The sequence below is a fragment of the Hypomesus nipponensis genome, chromosome 21 (assembly GCF_054491055.1).
Source record: "Hypomesus nipponensis isolate SF chromosome 21, ASM5449105v1, whole genome shotgun sequence".
Lineage (NCBI taxonomy): Eukaryota > Metazoa > Chordata > Actinopteri > Osmeriformes > Osmeridae > Hypomesus > Hypomesus nipponensis.
The window spans coordinates 11,907,462-11,925,674 of NC_140381.1; the positions used below are offsets into that span (position 1 = coordinate 11,907,462).

General features: G+C 40.7%; 1 protein-coding gene and 1 pseudogene across 2 annotated transcripts in view; both read left to right on the top strand.

The window, feature by feature from the left end:
• Positions 1-1,534: 1,534 nt before the first annotated feature.
• Positions 1,535-4,957, top strand: LOC146238025 (epoxide hydrolase 1-like; annotated as a pseudogene).
• Positions 4,958-8,264: 3,307 nt separating this feature from the next.
• Positions 8,265-18,213, top strand: part of tp53bp2b (tumor protein p53 binding protein, 2b) — a 35,348-nt gene continuing 25,399 nt past the window's right edge. Inside the window, exons 1-3 of one of the 2 annotated variants that reach the window (XM_084686058.1) lie at positions 8,265-8,367; positions 16,790-16,937; positions 17,626-17,739. In XM_084686058.1, the coding sequence (XP_084542184.1) occupies positions 16,790-16,937; positions 17,626-17,739 (262 nt within the window). In that variant the 5' untranslated portion in view covers positions 8,265-8,367. Of the gene's footprint in view, positions 8,368-9,218; positions 10,158-16,789; positions 16,938-17,625; positions 17,740-18,213 lie in introns of those variants that run through there. The other variant, XM_084686057.1, reaches the window with a different exon arrangement.

Consider the following 18,213-nt stretch of genomic DNA (forward strand, 5'->3'; position numbering starts at 1 on the left):
TAGCCAATGATGGACACATCTCATTAACATATTGAGAAGAAGAAATACAGGAATGAATAAATGAATGAACACATGAATTAATAAATGAATGAATACATAAATGAATAAATAAATACATGAATACACAAATAAAAACATAAATACATGTAAATTATAAGGTAATATTGATTGACAATTGTGCATTAATTAGGCTAGTACATGTATTCATTTATTTATGTCTAAATGCATGGATGTGGACATTTATTTATTCATTCGTTCATTTTTAAATATGGCAGGTTTGGTCCTCCATAAACCTAGACCCTACTGGCTCTTTACTAAGAAACTCTTTACTAAGAGCCAGCGGTAACCTGAACGGTAGGCTATTTCTCACGATGGTCAGTTCAATTAAATGAATAGGGGAAGAGGCGGCGTACAAAAATAATGCACTTTATTTACGGTACAGTTGGTGCTCCCTCGAGCCACTAGCACAACAAGCTGCACCAAGTCTGCGATCTCATTACAATGCCTGTTACCAAATGTCAAATCAAACTAATATTAAATCAACCCAAAAGGGGGGGGGGGGCACTCTCACTTCAAAGTAACAAAATGACAGAATAAGGCTAGGCCAACAAAATAAGTGACACACAAACACTTGGAGGTGGTTTCACATAAGGCACCCAACGGCAAACCGCAAGCCCTGAACTGCTGTTCTATAGTAGGCTATTAGGCTGGGGAACAGCGAATGTTTTAAATAGTTGTTGTTTTTTTAGTTAAAGTCTACGGTGGGGGAAAACAGTGGCTACTAATGATACCTGAAAATAGTAAACATCATATTAGCCACTGGTTGATCAAAACGTACTGGTTTTACATGACATGCAATTAATACCTGTAGGCCTCCGTCTGTGCTGAGGTCAGACGGGAACCATGTATTTCAAGCACAAGACACTACAACGACAATAAAGGCATAATCAATACAAAGCAGTATAACATTTCTCATTTAATCCCACAATTTACGCTGTTTAATACACCTCACATTTACCGTCTTAATCTGTTAAAAACACAAACATTGGTGAGAATAGACTACGTGGTGACGCTTGTCCTTACCCGCTTCACCTTAATCACCAGCTCTGATTAAAAACAAAACTAACTGTGGCATGCCAGCTACCTGTATTTGAGTGAAATTAAGGTGGTCACGTGACAGAACCAGGTGAACCAGATGGCTCCCTGGTTTATCCTCCTCCCACCTGTCACACTAAATATACCTTTAATGCCGATTTAGAAACTTTTCACACTAATTTACAACAAAACTATTAACATTGAACCAATAAAACTAATATGTTAAGCAAGTAATGCTAACACTAACCCAATGTTCTTCATCTACTCATACATACTAACTGTGACTCTTGCTTAAACTAGCAAAAAATAGATTAAACTGCTTTAATTGAAATGGTCTCACATGGCCAGATTTAGATTAAGCTCTTTCCTAGTACCTACTTAGTGACTGCAGACTGGATGTAAGGTAGAGGTCTCATTGAAACCTTGTCACTGATTAGAAATGCATGCAGCCGTGTCTTCAAGGTGAGTTGTGTGTGTTGTATTTTCACATGTTGTGACGGTGTCATTTTTTTTTGCAAATTATTGTTATAAAGAGATTATAGTGAGTTAAGCATATGAAGAATGTGGTGGTTCGATTTAAGAATTCTAATTAGGCTTTATAGACTGTTAAACTGGGCAGACCAACAGCAAGTTCACAGAAGTTAAATGAAATACAAACGTATAACACTGTGCATACACTGTATGTCTGTAGACACCAGTACCTCACATCTTTGACTGGTAGTATAGAAAAGTTGTTGAAAGAGTTGTATATCAAATTAAACAAATATAGTGTAAAATACAATGGTAGGTTATTCTGAGCAGTTTCCATTTGTCACAGACTCCACAACTGTTGACTCAACATATCTCTAGCTGATCTCAGGTCCAGGGGTCCTCTCTTGCCCTGGATGGTTGGTGCCAGAACAGTCACCACCATTCCAATCGGGGATGGCTGGTGGGGGTCAGAAAGACAACAGAGGTCTAATGACACCAAAATCTATGCATTTACGGTGGAAACCTCCGATGAGGAAATAAAGGTAATGTGAATGAGCGTAAGAGCCAATAAGACGTGTAGAAGTCCCAGTAAACTGACATGTGGATTCAGTCTTTAAAATAGTGCCAAGTGGGACGTAAAAATACATAGAGGGAATAATAAATGATTATGTGTCCAAGAAAGTGAACATTCCCCTGTTTGTCTTCAGGATCTTCACCATCGTCTTGACAGAGCCAAATACACCGATGCTTTGGTGGATTCCCAATTCAACTGCGGCTTCAACTCAGCATACCTCCAACAAATTGCCTCGTATTGGTGCAATCAGTTTGATTGGAATGGACAGGTTAACGTCCTCAACAAATACCCACATTTCAAAACCCGAATTGAAGGTAACTTATTTTTACACCACAAAAGTGAAAATATCGTTATTAGATTACCTCTGTACATGTTAAAAGACAACATTAAACAAAAACATTATATGTTTTGAATCAAGTAAACGTCACAACAGTGCAAAATGTAACAATGATAAAATATCTAAAATAGATATTCATGTTATGTACCACTGAGCAACTCAATCTGGCTGGATAGGACAGGTAGAACTATGGATTGGTTGCTCCATTTTGTTCATTTGGGGATCCAGGTCTGAATGTGCACTTCCTTTGCATGAGTTCTCCTCATGTGCCTGACAGACAGGCAGTTCAGCCTGTGATGCTTGTCCATGGTTGGCCCGGGTCCTTTTTTGAGTTCTACAAGATGCTACCCTTCCTTCTTCAGCGTGAGGATGGGCTGGCCTTTGAGGTAATCTGCCCCTCCATCCCAGGCTTTGGCTACTCAGACGCCCCACAACAGCAAGGTATGAATGTAGCCTAACATTTGTGCAAGGAAACCTTGAAGTTTACTTTTGAGGCTAAACTGTAGTATAAAAAGATGATTTTGTGCGCCCTTTGCTGTAGAGCAATGTCCACACATTGTGCATCTCAAACTGGCTTCTGTGCTGCAAGGTGAATCTAATGTTTGTTCCTGAAGGGTTTGATACTTTAGCAGCAACTCGAGTGTTCCTTAAGTTGATGGAACGTCTAGGTCACAACCAGTTCTACCAACAAGGAGGGGACTGGGGCTCCATCATCGCCAACAACATGGCCCAGATGAGACCAGAGTAAATAAAACCCATGGTAGTATTTCACAGCCTTGTCTTTCAGTAAAAGAGACACTTACAGTCTCTTGCACTGGCAGTATGAAACCTCTGATGACTGGATAGTTTGTGTAGACCCACGCTAAAGTTTATAGGAGAATGCAAACTTGTTATTCAGTAATGGGAAGCATGTCTCACCCCCTGTGACATCCCACGATCTTGGTCTGAGACAAGCTCATAATTGTTTTATAGTCCAAAAATCTTGCATTCTGACAGTGTTACTTCGCAAGGTCTGTGAAAGGTCTTCACCTCAACATGTTCAACGTGCCTTTCGGGGGTCCGGCCATGTTCCTGTCCTTGCTGCTGGGATCTTACCTCCCCTCCCTCGTTGTATTTTCAAAGGAAGATGTCAAACGCCTCTAGCCTGTGGAGAAGAATTTACACGCTCTACAGGCTACCTACACATCCAGGCGACCAAGCCAGACACAGCAGGTCAGCCACAAGCACAAGGCCTCCATGTCTTTTTTGTCCACCCAATTTAACATCACCCTTATGAAACTGTGAGTTGTGTTGAATTATAATGTTGCAGCAATCAGTAATGTTTAAAAAAGGACCCAGTTTTTGTCTCAACTGGGCCGGTCCTATTGCAAGTGCCTTAAAGCTAAGAATCAGCAGTCTGGACATTAGCATTAGCGATCACAGCTTTCTCCTCCCTCGGTTCCCTCTCCAGGGTGTGGACTTAATGACTCTCCTGTGGGCTTAGCGGCCTATATCTTAGAGAAGTTCTCTACCTGGACTGATTCTGAAAATAGCAATCTTGAGGACGGAGGACTGGAGAGGTACAGTAACAAGCACATTTTCTCTGATGAAACTGACAGAATCTAAATAAAATACAATAATAAACACTTTTGTGCTTCATCACTGAACATTTAAATGAGAGTTATATATTGCTTGACCTATAATAAGGGCAGCATTTTGTTTTAGGAAGTACCAACTTGATGATCTCCTTACCAATATCATGATTTATTGGACAACTGGCTCCATAATTCCTTCGATGCGTTTCTATTGTGAGAATTTAAAGGAAAATATTCTAGAGAGTTGATGTGAGGTAAGGTTGATACTGATGTCTTTACTTGTTCCGATAGTCTCTGGCAAACCTAGCACGCTGTAGCTACAGTAACGCACTGATGTAGCAATTCCATATCCTATCAATATCCACCAACCTAGCAAAGCTGCAATTTTTGCTCAATGACAAAATGCTGCGACATGATGGGCTTAAACAACGTTTGAATGACATGGATCTTTTGTTGCCTTTTGTGATAACAGGACAGGGGTGTATGTGCCCACCGGACTAGCAGCCTTCCCTGAAGAGCTATTCCACTACCCCCCTCCTTGGGCTCGTCGCAAGTATCAGAACATTTTGTCCTACTCTTTCATGCCCCGAGGGGGGTCACTTTGCTGCCTTCGAGGAGCTTCAACTGCTAGCTGACGACTTTAGGGAAGTTTGTGATGGCAGTAGAGTCAAAGGCCAAGGTCACATAATGTCTTACTTGGATGTAACCACTAAGTTTGGAGAAAGTTATTATTTTAGCTAAATTCTTGTCAAGAAGGTACACAGAACCTTTTCACAAGACTTGACTTGATTGGTGTCTAAAGGTGTTCATTAATAAACTTTACATTATAAACGGTACATTATCAAATTGTTATGGTAGGGTTGTAATGTCATTAAGATGAAGAACAACTTCAACATCAAATATATAATTGCACTTTTTTGATATACTAACATACTGTATTCAGTTACTAAATTAATAAACAACCAAAGCAAATAAAAGTTGTAGTTATATTTATTTCACTTAACAATTTGTTGAGGACCAATCCCTTTGTCTCAGAACACTGTTTGGCCTTGGTAGAGGTCTCCTTTCAGCCTTGTGTTCCTTTTGTGAAGTAAAGAAGTAATCCCAGCTCTCCTCCTTCTGTCAGCCTCTCAGCTGGTTACCTGTGGCCGGCCTAGCCCTGTAGCGCCATTTGTATCATATTTGATACATGAGTTTCAGAGACCTCTACGTCATTATCATGATGATTGCAATACTTTCCTAAAAAAAACTGTTGCATACGATCCAAGACATGTCTTCTGCCAATTGGTAGATTTTTAATGCACTACAAGCAGTATCAGGCATTTAAATACCATTTCCAAAATGGCCACCATCTCGAAGTGACTCGTTCGTTTTCGGCAGGGACGATCATTGCTAATTTTGAAAATGTTACAGTAAGAATAACATTTATAGTGTTTCTGATTTTTCAATATGAATATTTACTGTGTTGAAGCAGCCTATAATTGCTTCATGTTTAATTCATTATTTTATAGTAAAATCGTGTTGAAAATGTATGTATCAAATATGATACAGCAGGTTTATAGAGTAATATTTTACCAAGTTTCCCGCATAGCCAATATACTGTATTTCATGATGCAATCTGGATTTTGTCATATCACAATGCCAAATACACTGTTTTGTTAAATGTTTAACCAATTAAAAGTAAGGATGTCATACTAAGAAATATTTAGATTGGAATTTATGTGTTTTCTATGTACAAAAACAAAGCTGTGGACTTACTTTCTTTATGTTTGGGCATTAAACCCCTGGGAAGTGTGAAACACTCTTATTGAAAATCCAAAACTCACATAATGGTTCCCAGACCAGCCATTGTTGAAACATAAAACAAGTTCATGGGAGGTGTTGACCTCCCAGATATGCTGTCTGCACTTTACAAGTTCAGCTTCTGATGGTATATGCATATTACAAAGACTGTAAAAAGGTTCCTGTTTGGGAAAAAATAAGAACCAAACCACCTGAAATTTGACTTAAGGTCCAATTAACACTATAATATCAAAAAAACTGAATTTTCTGGATATTAGTTGATGTGTCAGGCTTCACAGGGCTAGAGAAGTTGACCTCCCCAATTGTCATTGTATAATTCGCACTCTGGTTGGGACATGTCATAATATATAATAAAACCTGAATGCTATGATAGCACCTGAATGCTATATTCATTGTCAAGTTCTGGACCTCTGTGAAGCAGCACATTTCCTTCCCTCTATATCAGTGTTTACAGCCAGAGCTGGGACCTCCACCATTCAGGGTTTGCTCAGCCAGTTGATCTGCTGTCCGGAGCTCCTCATCTCTCCTGCAGCCTTGCTTCAGCTGTCATCCTCATCACACACACACACACAGACACATAGGGTGATTTCGGGTAATGTGGGACACTTTTTGGTAGATGCTCCTGTAGACTTACAAAAGTAAGAGATAATGCCCTACGAGGTGTCCAATATCAGCTGATAATGGACACCTCAAAGGGCATTATCCCGCTTATACCATGGTCACTTGCCAACGATTTTCTTTTTATCTATCTAACATTAATTTATGTTTTCAGGCGTTTTGCAAAAGAAATGTAACGTTTTTTAACGTTGGCCAACTCTGATATTTTATAGTCCGCTCAGCTCACGGAACCAGCACTGGCTTTCCCTTGGCTGAGATATTAGCCCGAAAGCTAACGCTAATGCTAGCAAGATTTAAAGTCAAGAACATTGTGTACGGCTGACAAACAGTAAATATAATTTTACAGTATGTTTGACAATAATATCTGCCAATGAAGGATTTAAAGTCTTTGTGTCTATTCCAATATGTAATGATGGTATTCAATGACACAAATAGGCCTATGTGTTCTAGAAAGAGTAGTCTGGAGTAGAGGTCCGATAATATCAGCTTTAATGCAGCAGTTGGAAATCAACATGTACAGAGCTCTGGGGCTGTCTACGCTTCCCTACCCGCAACAGAGTTTGGGTTGGTTCACGAACTATAGGCCTAGTTATAACTATCTGTCCCTGCCCCAGCGTATTAGCCTGACGTTGTCATACTCATAATTCTAGTCAAAATATGAGTCTGAGAACTCTCCTTTGGGCTTTGACTACGGGGCGTGTTTCAAACGAGCCTGGAAAACAAATGCCTATTCGCTCAATTGGATAGACCTACAACCAATCAGAGCAACGTAATATGTTGTTCGTTCAAAACGAATTCAACTTAAGCGCTCTTTTGTGACGTGGGTGATTACGTTACTGTTGATCATCTGTCCATCATCGTATAAAGCCCGGCCTGGCAATATCATTGGTCCGTCCCGATTCTGGGTTTTTAGTTGTTCCCCAATACGAGACCCTCCAGACCCAACTTCCCGACCAAATTTTTTTTGTGGGCAGGGAGAAGTTGGGCTGGCAGCCAGGCTACCAGCCTATTATACAGTGCAGTAAGATAAAAAGATGAAAAGAGGGTTGAGCTTTCTCATAAATCAGGGAGTTGTTCTTGCCGGCGCGTCCCACCTGCTCGGGTGCCGTCTCAGCCCGGTTTCAAGGTTGCTTCTGAAATGGAGAGATAACGACACAAAATACAGCCTGTTTCCCACACCCTGTGTGAGACACAATGTTTAAGCCTGAGCACACTTCTAAGTTCATGAGAAATACATCAGTCAACATTTTCTCCAAACAGTGACAATAATTTGACTGTATGTTTAACAGCAAGACTAGCCAGCTATCAAGCCATGTCATTGTCCCCAAATAAAATCAAGATTTTTATGTGTAGAGTTGCTGCTGCTGTCGTGTTGTCCGCAGCCTGTCTGAAGATTGACTAGCGACGTGCAGCGAATGGGATGTGAGATGAGCGGTTACGTGACACTGACACTACATTCAGAAAATAAACATTTTTCAAAATGGCTAAAATAAATATTGAAGTCACTCATTGCTGTAAATACAAGTTAGCTTGTTAAAGTCTTTCAAAATTGTAAATGGAGGCTTTAACCACGTCACTGTTGTTATGGTTACTTATTTCAGATATTTTAGTATTTTGGCTCCTGTGGCCAGCGGAATAATTTAGAACGGTGAAAAGAGTTTTTCTGCAATGACGCCGTAGGTGTCCGTTATCACCCTATAATGTACACCCCTGCAGCCAATCAGAATCGAGTATTCACCCAGACCATGGTATAAGAACTGTTAACTCACCCCAGTGGTGTTTTTGTAAATCGTTTTAGGGCTTAGGAACATTCTCAAGTTGGAATGAAATGGGAAAACAATATTTTAGAAGCTACAAACTTTCAAACATAACATGAGCATCAGCAGCATTTTCAGGTAGGCCTAATGTGGGACAGCTTGTCTGGTAAAGTAGGAAAGTCAATAAGAATATAGACAATAGGAATAAAGTGTAGGCTAACTGATGTAAACCATAGTGATCTGCAGTCTGTGCTTGCTAGCTAGTCCCGCTGCGTTAGCATTTTGTTGACTAGCTTTAACAGTCACGCTTACAAATCTGAAAGCGCATGTTCGATGACAGTGTAAGTTGTTATTTAGTTGGGAACTTAAGTGCAGTATGATGCATTGGTATTAAACATTTGAGAACTGTTGAATTAAATTATTTTTATAGCATAAACACAGCATTACTAACAGTCATTTCCAATATTTGATAATGTGTGGATCCAAGCAGATGCATAGTTGGTGAAGATCTTGCTCTACGTGCTGATGTTGGAGGGTTTTGCTCCCTGGCTTGTTGAGCAGTCTCAACTCAGTGTGACAGTGTGACCTCTCAGATCTCCCTGACATCTAGCCTGGGGAGCTAGGGCAGTTTAATCAGGGACTATATACAATACACAGCACATTAGTCAGGGTTAATTTAACCAGGAATGTTTATTTGACTTGTAGAGTGTATATACTTTAGCAGGTCAACTCTCATGAGATGGAGGCATAGTCCTGATGTACGTTTAGTTCTATGGGCATTTGTGAAGCACTCTGTGACATTGCTTGTAAAATAAAGACAAGGAAAACCTCAGAGGACAACTGAGAGAAAATATGTCAGAAACCTTGTGAGGAGCAGGTCAGAGAGGGATCTCCTCCAGAGATGGTTGGTGACACACAGAGTTGTTGGCCAGAGGCACACTTATGCAGCATCAGCAGTAAAAAAGAAAAGAAAATGTGCAATTGGATGGTGAAACACTGATCATCCAAAGTTCCAGATCAGTAGAGCATCCGCAGAGGCCCGCACTGGTGTCTGTCAGTTTAGGCAGAAAACAGTGGGCTTGTGTTCCAGGCCAGCAGCCTGAAGATGGACCAGGATCCCATCATAACTACAGCTCTGACTTGTTGTACCTGATAGGAGACTACTGTGTAGTTACTTGCTCCATCTGAAGGAAAGTTTCTGAGCTTCTGTGGGACTCCAGGAGCCACGTATTTCTCACAGGATACCCCTTTGGAAATTGAGCACTTTTCACTCAAAGCCAGAAGGGGGCGATAAACATACAGCCTATGTGGTCTATAATATTTGGACGTGGATTGCTCAACCAGCACCGCACGGTAAAGGGGAGGAGTTTGACGTTGCTAAGGGATTAGCCATAGAAGCCTTCAGCGTCACTCAGGGTTAGGTTGTCGTCTGTTGACTCCGTGTTGAATACATTGAGAGGACAGGAGCCAAGCAGGACGGAGAGGAACAGCGTACTAAATGAATTGCATCACAGTTGGGACATCGAGGACATAAAAGCGTTTGCGCGTACCAGAATAATCAATTATTATATCAATAATTTGGCTGCTGCAATTTGAACGCGATCAAATTTGGTATCAGAACATGTCAATCTGGTGGCCTCCGGACCTTGCAGTGAGATGAACAATTTATTTGGCAACACGTCAATATCTTGAAGAAAAGAGGCACACTGCAACAGGTCTACATATTATTGAGGAGAGAAGGACAATAAGTAGCATGCATATTATAATTGAGCAGTAAAGGCAGACGTTATCAACACTGATTGGATCTGACTACACGGCTGGATTATCAATAGCCCCCTCCGCCCCCCGTTATTTTGAGATTTATTTCTTCGAAGCCTTCTAGGAGGTGACGCTGAACAAACCCCTGTCAAGCAATCAAAATGATGCCGGTGAGTTAACTGTTCTGGAAAACGGATGTGCCTTTTTTGTTGTTGTTTTGTGCATTGCTTTTGATTATCAACTATCAACTGTCTGACTGGCATGTGGCACTGTGAATTCTTGAAATATATTAGGCCTACCATAGTTTCATCGGCCACAACTTTTTTATTAAAGTTTTTATGTTGAATAACAAGTTTTAAATAAATGCATTGTATCCAGTGTCAATCATGCACACAGTTTCTCAATGGTTAAATATGATCTATTTACAGACGCAAGTAGGCTTCTGTCCATCCTTCCCTATTTTACACTGTATTTGGCCGATTTTAAACTTTCTGATCCTGTACAGCTTCCAGGTTTATTTTAACTTGTGTAACGTGTTTAAAGGAATTTTCATATAATTCATTGAATCAATCATCTGTAACAAAACCAAAGCCATATATAAAACGCCACATTTAGAAAAAGGTTAGCTCAAAGCTTTACGTTCTGTAGGTCATTCTCCCTTTCTACTGAATGATGGAAGTGCATGCGTCAAGTACAACCTGGTGTGTGGTGGATATTAAACACTGAGGATAGACCTTGTTAAAGAATATGCTCAGAGACTGCTAATGAAATGCTTCATTTGACCTTCACTGATTTTAGAATCAGTCACAGTGAAGCCAGCAAAAGGGTCTAGTTTTATTCAGTGGCTTTTCTGGCTCGTCTGCTTGTGTTCACTTAAAACGTTTTTTTGTTGTTGTTAAGAACATTACATAGCTGCAGTGAATCAGCCTAACATCATTCAATAAACCCCCCAAAAGAGTCAAGTCATACTTGTCACTTCAGGAAAACTGCCGCAGAAATGTGAAAAAGCTCTGAAGTTAGTGTAAACTTGTCCCCTGTCAATCAGTTTCCATGTGCTCTCCCTCCTTCACTCTCAATAGGGAAACTGGTATTCTAATAATAGCTAGCGTACAGTGCACAGAATGGTAAATCAAGATAGCATGTCATATTCTGAGCGTGCAATTTGTTGAAAACCGGTCTTATGTTTCGTCATAGGGTTTATCTCACTGGCATGCCAGTTGGAAGTAAAAGATTCAGAATCTGCTCCATTTAATATATTTTTAAGTGCATAGCAGTTTAACCTCCTTGAGTATGAGTGAGCTCTGTATAGGCTCTTGTATTGATTCTGTGCTCTTGCTTTTAATTAGCCAAGATCATCAGTACAAGTCAGTAAAACACATGATGCTCTTCTTATTTAGAGTGTCGCTTTAAGGATTTTGTTTAATACATGGCTGACGGCAGATAGTAGATGCGACCAAATCAACAAAGCAGAAATTGTTTACTGATGTTGAATGCATTGTGTTAATACAATGGCTCTGATGGAAACATTTAAAAGAGTCATTGTGTGCCACATTTCCTCATGTTGGGAGGTAATCACATGCATCCAGTTCCATTCCAATCTTGTCAGAATCTCCTTTACGTTCAACATGCTTAAAAAGAGAGGTTCATTCGGAGGCAAGTGTTCATTTTGCAGTTATGCCGTGGATGTTTTTACGAGGTCAGTGGTTACAGACAAAGGGCATGACTAGTAGACTAATTATAAATTGCGGCCTATTTAAACTACCGAGGTTACATTTCCATTGATTTCCATTGTGAAGCCCTCACCTGAGCTCACGGTGTATCTTGGCAACCGTTACCACAGTGACAAAAACCCATACACACACAGTCACACTCCTCACGTATCTGCCTTTCAGATTCACATTATAAAATATGTGACTGTGCTACTGATCAAAGCCCTCACCAAGATAGGCCTAGTGCACAAGTATTATCACAGAAAGCTTAGCATTTTGAGTTTGTCCTTTTGTTGTTATTCTTGCACAGTGTCCTGCTGTCTGAATAATGTGCCCTGTCGAAGGGGGAGGGGTGTTTTGCTGATCCAACTGTAACGTCACGTGACCCTTGCCATATGGCCTAGATGAGGGCCACAGCTTCAAAACATTTGGGAGTAGACCGGCGGTGGCACGCAAGCCTGTCCCAAGCTGCCACCAAGAGTCCAGAGCCAAATTCACATGCACAGTAGCAGCACATCATAAATGATCCCTCCAGAACGGGACATTTCTAGGGATTTCAAGTGTTCCACTCTGTTGTAAGGTAATTCATGCATCAACAGATGCTCATTTGTCTAATGTTTTGTCAGCAACCATGAATAATGAATTAATCCCCCAGATTGGATTACCCCTGTGCTTGTCACTGGTCTGCTGTCACATCTCAAATTGGCTCTCAAATTTGAGCCTGTCATGGTATATTAAAGATATCAGTTCAACGTGTTTATCAATATTGAATATATGTATGTATCATTTCAAGTACTATTCAAAAACCTATATTTGAGCACCCAAGTGCTGTCAAAGCAAGGAACAAATATGTGGAAAAGAATTGTCAGTGCGTCTCCGACAAGGTTATTTTTGTTGAGCTGGTGAGACAAAAGCAGCTTTGCTGCTAATTACTATTGGGATTAAGACCTCCAGCACCCAGGATTAATTGACCCCAAGATACAGTATCAACATCATCCAAGCCAACAGCCAGAGTAATGGGGTACAGAAGCACTACTGCAGATTTTTCTACAACTTTATTTTTGTATTCTTTATCAGTGATTTTACTGTTTTGGCTTTAGGTGATACCTCACCAGATCACACTGACAGTTAACAATGAAGTACTGTATTTCTTCGAATAAATGCTGCGGCGTCTATTAAATAACGTTCATTTTTGGCGCAGCATTTATTCGAGGGCGGTGTTTATTCGAGTTTGCTGTGTTTATTTTTTAAGGAAGATTTTGTGAATTGTAGCTGCAGTGCAGCCGTAGACAAACTTGTTGCTGGCATTGTGACAAATTAATAATGCAGCTAAAAACGCAGGTTTCATTTACTACCGCTGACCTCCTTGTCTGTGAGTGCGGCAACTCCCTTTCTCATTGGCTATCAATTAGGTGTGCATTGGTAGTACAACTGTCTCAAATGCAAGGGTTCTACATTGTGTAGAAATCTGAAGCAGCATGCCTAAACGTTCATACACGTTAGCTTTCAAACAGAAAGCTGTGCAGAAGTTATGTACATGTGTGATAAGATAAGATAATCCTTTATTTGTCCCACAAAAAATAAATACTGGGGTTGAATTTAACCAATTAAATAAACGTTTTCAGATTTTTAGGGTGCAGCGTTTATTTGAGGGCGGCGTTTATTACACAATGTTAATTTTTGGTGCAGCGTTTATTTGAGGGCGGCTTCGAATAAACATCGGGCGCCCCTGGTGAGTTTATCACTTGCACCCCATCTACCCCGCCGGCCGCCCCCCGAGAGTACACAGAACGAGGACCGCTACTACCTGGCGGCACAAATGACGGAAAATGCTGCACGGCACCGTCTCAGCAAGCAGGGGTGCCTGCAGCTGCCAGAAGGGGGCACCGATATGCCAATTCCCCACAAAGTGACTGACAGATAACTAACTGATAGATAAGACAAAACCGCTTCGCGGCGCAGAGATTTTTTTGTTTGTTTAAACGCTCGTGCGCCCCCCACGTGACATAAAAAAATGCCGCCCCGGGCAGCTGCCCGGTCCGCCTGTGCCTAAAACTGCCCCTGATGGTAATTGATTACTGTAGTCCACAGAGTTTTAACTGTTAGCTTCGGACTTCAGACAGCTGCCTCTAAGTGACCGTCTAATTATTTCAGCCTTGTGACAACACAAGTTGAACTACCTCTTAGTCAGTCATACTTTGTCAGAATATCGGAGCATTTCTGTAAGACATGCCCTGCCTTTCTCCCTAGATTTATTCAGGGAGTCCAACTAACCTCTCCTTTACGGTTGCATTTCAACTGCCTCAGGAGTGGTCTCATTTGGACTCAAACGGATTATGTTGCCGCATGGAGGGATGCTTCTCCTTGAGGATTTCTAAACAAGAATAAAATAAAATCTTGAACAGAAAAATAAACAACACGTGTTTTAGAGCGCCTTTGGCTGGATGATATGATTTACACCCTCACATCAAAATGTTGATCATGTATGTATTTGAAGGAGATAGCAAGTTGTTCCACTTTTACTATTTACACCTTACTTAAACACTATTGTAAAACACCTTTTAAACCACTAATTTAAAAGCATGAGCTCAGCTGTGGCAAGTGGTTGAGAAATATTGTACAAAGGTAACAGGTAGAAGGGAAATAGTTTAATTTCCATATGATCTCATATAGGGAGGGAAGAAAACACCCTGTCATCCACAATCAGTTACTCATTTCTTCATTGAAAGTCCAAGCCTTACAGTGATATACAATAAATAGAGCACTTTGCATGGCCTTTGATGTTCTGTGCTGATATATAGGGAAGAGGAAGGGAGAGTCTAAACACTGTCCTTTATGCTCCAAGGGGCCACAGAGGGTTGTATATCTGCTGTCTCTTCCAATTTTCCAAAATAGATGACACGTGAAACGTGACATTGTGAAAGTAGAAGTGACATACTTCTGTTCAACTTTCAACCTCTGACACTTGAGACCTACTTTTTAGACATAAATGGGATTAAAGGGGAGCTGGTTTTTGCAGACTATTTCCTTTTTCAACTGCTTGACAGTTAGCATTGTAAAGGGGTTTAGCCTTGCTTCTGTACATGTCCAGCAACCACTTCTGTTGCAGTGGCAGATGCTTGTGGCAGATGTGAAAGACGGGATTCTTTCATACTGTTGCCTCAACATAATCATGTTTCTGTCCTTATCCCTTGCTGACAGCTTGCGCGGATCATAGATGGTTTTAGACCATGGCGCACATGGTCTAAAAAAAATCTTGGTTAAATTTGAAATATATCTTAGCCACTTTGATAAAGGAGATCATATGATATTCCAGTTGGTATTCTCTGACTAGCAATTCCAGAGCCAAGCATTTTTCATTTAGTTGAATACCCACAACCTGAATTAACAAATATTTAGGCCTGCTTTTTCTTGGTTCAAGAAATTGGATGCAAAAAATGGTGGCCCCTGACACAGTTGAGGCACTGCTCTAAATGCTAAGTACCTGTGATATTAAAGGGGTTGAAATGCTGCAGTTGTGGCCATCTCTAATAAAATACCCAGTGTCATCGTTCGTCTGTGATTTTTTCCCCTCAGTAGTGTAGCAGTACTTCACCTGCCTGAGGTCATCAGATCTTTCTGAGGCAAAAAGTATCTACTGCACCCCCTGTTAAACGTTCTAAGTATAAGTCATTGTCTGTTGAGAGAGTAGAAATGGCTTGGCCTGTTGTTTATGGTGTGAGAAAATAGCTAACTCACACTTCATAACTCTTTTTATTGTCCACATAAACAGTTGTTGTGGCAGTTTGGTGTTTGTGCATTGTAGATGGAACTGTTGACCTTTCTAGCAGAGTGGAAAGGACAGGATGCATCTCCAGAGGGCAACTTTCTGCCAAGGGTGTCTTTGTATCACCTCCTCCTCATCAGCTTTTACTAAGAGACAAAGCTCAGATCCTTTTATGGAAAGTGTCTTCCACTGCATTCACCTTTCATATATTGAGGGACATTTCTGGGATAGGCCCTCTGCTTGTCCTCATTCTGTCTCCAAGCTGGGTGGCCAGATGCTCAAGCTCACTGTGTATACTTGCTGAATTCCCTGTTGTCATAATCAAGTGATACATTAATAGGATCCATAAAAGCAACATGTTATCAAACTATAACAAAGTTTAAACAGAAAGTGACCATCTGCTTCAGATGAAATGTTTTAATGTTTTGACATTTAGTCATTTAGCAGACGCTCATATCCAGAGCGACTTACAGTAAATTCCCCTGAGGCAAGGAGGGTGAAGTGCCTTGCCCAAGGACACAACGTCATTTTTAACAGCCGGGAATTGAACCGGCAACCTTCTCATTCATTATTTTAATTTATGCATTTGGCAGATGCTTTTATCCAAAGCGACTTCCAAGAGAGTTTTACGAAAATGCATAGGTCACTGATCATAACAACGAAATAGCCCCAAACATTGCGGGTAGCCAAACATGAAGCATACATTGTTAAACCAAATAAGTCCCAAAGGGAAGAACAATAAGAGCATGGAGTTAGACAAATTACAATTAATTATTATTGTTTCTGTTTTTCCAAGTCCTTATTAGCTTTGAGTTAACTAAGGCATACTATAAAGGAATATCTCAGACCACATAATTGTGTTCCAAACATCAACACTAATACATGAAGCGTAGCAGTACAGTGATAATAAGCTCACTGTGAGTTCACAGTGACCCCATAGTGAAGCTCGGTTACATGTAGCATGCTTGGAAAAACACCTATTAATGGAGGTTATGTCAGCCTTGGTGTGATTATTTTGAGGGTTCCTGTTTAGATGTCTGTCTAACTACCAACAAACAGACAACTAACTATCCGCAAACCATGTTGTACAGTAGTTCCATAAAATGGCAGTTTATGAATTGATTTGATCTTCAAAAGAAAAGGTTCTTAAAGTGTCTTTAGAAGGTTATCCATGTAAAAACGAAAGTGCCTTTAGCAACACATTTTCTTAAATAATAACATTTTAAATGTAACGCTTAATGTTTTTTTAACTTCAAATCTGATTTCGATTTTGATTATACATATTGCTGACAGGTCCAGCACTGATTTGTGTATTTTCCTGCTGTAGATGTTCCTCACCGTGTTCCTTAGCAACAATGACCAGCATTTCACAGAAGTGCCGGTGACACCAGAAACATTGTGCCGAGATGTGGTGGAGCTGTGTAAAGAGCCAGGGGAGGGCGACTGCTATTTGGCTGAAATGTGGCGAGGAACAGGTGACTGTCAACACATCCACACACATCCGTCTATTACACTGTGATTATTTACTTTTTTGAAAGCATATTTTCAAAACCATACTGATGTCCAACCTACTTTGTTGTGTCTTAACATGTTTGCCCAACATGTATTGGAATAAAATCATGGCCAAACCTGTATGCAACATGGAGAAGGAAGAGAATAGCCAGCAAGCAACGATTTTTGTCTGGACTATTTCCAATTTCAGACACTTAAGTTGCTACTTTTTACTAGAGTTGAGGAAAGCAGTCACTAAACACCACTGAGCATCTTCAAGGTTAGGGTGCTGTGTGAAGCCCAGGATTTGGACTAAAACTGATCATGTTGCTTCTAGGTGTAATGCTTCGCCATTAGAATTTCTAAACGAGAAAAATATTGCATATTGAACAGCAAAATAAATAACTGATTTGTCTGTTGTTTTAGAGAGCCTGTGGCTTATTTAATCATGTACTGTATGTATTTGAAAAAGGAAGCAAGTTGTTCCCCCTTTACAATTAAATATTTATTAGTGCTGCATTACCTGCCAACTGACTCTGGTATATATGTCCTATTCTATGATTAGTTGAGCAAGTTATTGGTTAGTTCAACACTATATAGTAAATCCCTATTTAAACGACTAACTTAAAAGCCATGTGATGACTCCTTGCCTGGTGTACTCCATGCTTTCAGAACGTGCCATAGATGATGGTGAGCGGATGCTGGATGTGCTGCAGCGTTGGGGTCAGCAGAGAGGGGAGGTTCGTTTTCTCCTGCGCCACGAACGAGCGCCCTGTCGGGAGACAGGTGAGGACAAACACAACATACCCATTCCCGGTGTTTGCTCTGGGAGATTCTGTCTATATGTCTCGCTGGAATACAAGTGAGCTGTTTTAGATGAGCTGAATTTGCCGTTTTGACTATCTGCCAAGGATGCTACTGGGGGGGGGGGGGGGGGGCGGAGAATCCAACCTTTTAAAGGTACATTTATTCAGAGGAAAAAAAGATCTTACTGTATTAGAGTTTAGGCACAATCTGTGTCTGTGGAAGTATATGGAATGGGTTTTTGAATTTGGCTCCATGCCTAGCACTTCTACCAGTATGGAGATGATTCCAACCCCCATGCAGTTGTTGCAGAAGGACACAGCTATTGCCGAGAACACTGAGTGATTTTTCTGTGTAGCACTTCAATGGGTGAATTGTGTCCTCTCAAGACCCACGGTTTAGCCGGGGTTGCTCAAACTGCAAAAGGCCAATGACAGGTCACTGTCATAGTCGTGT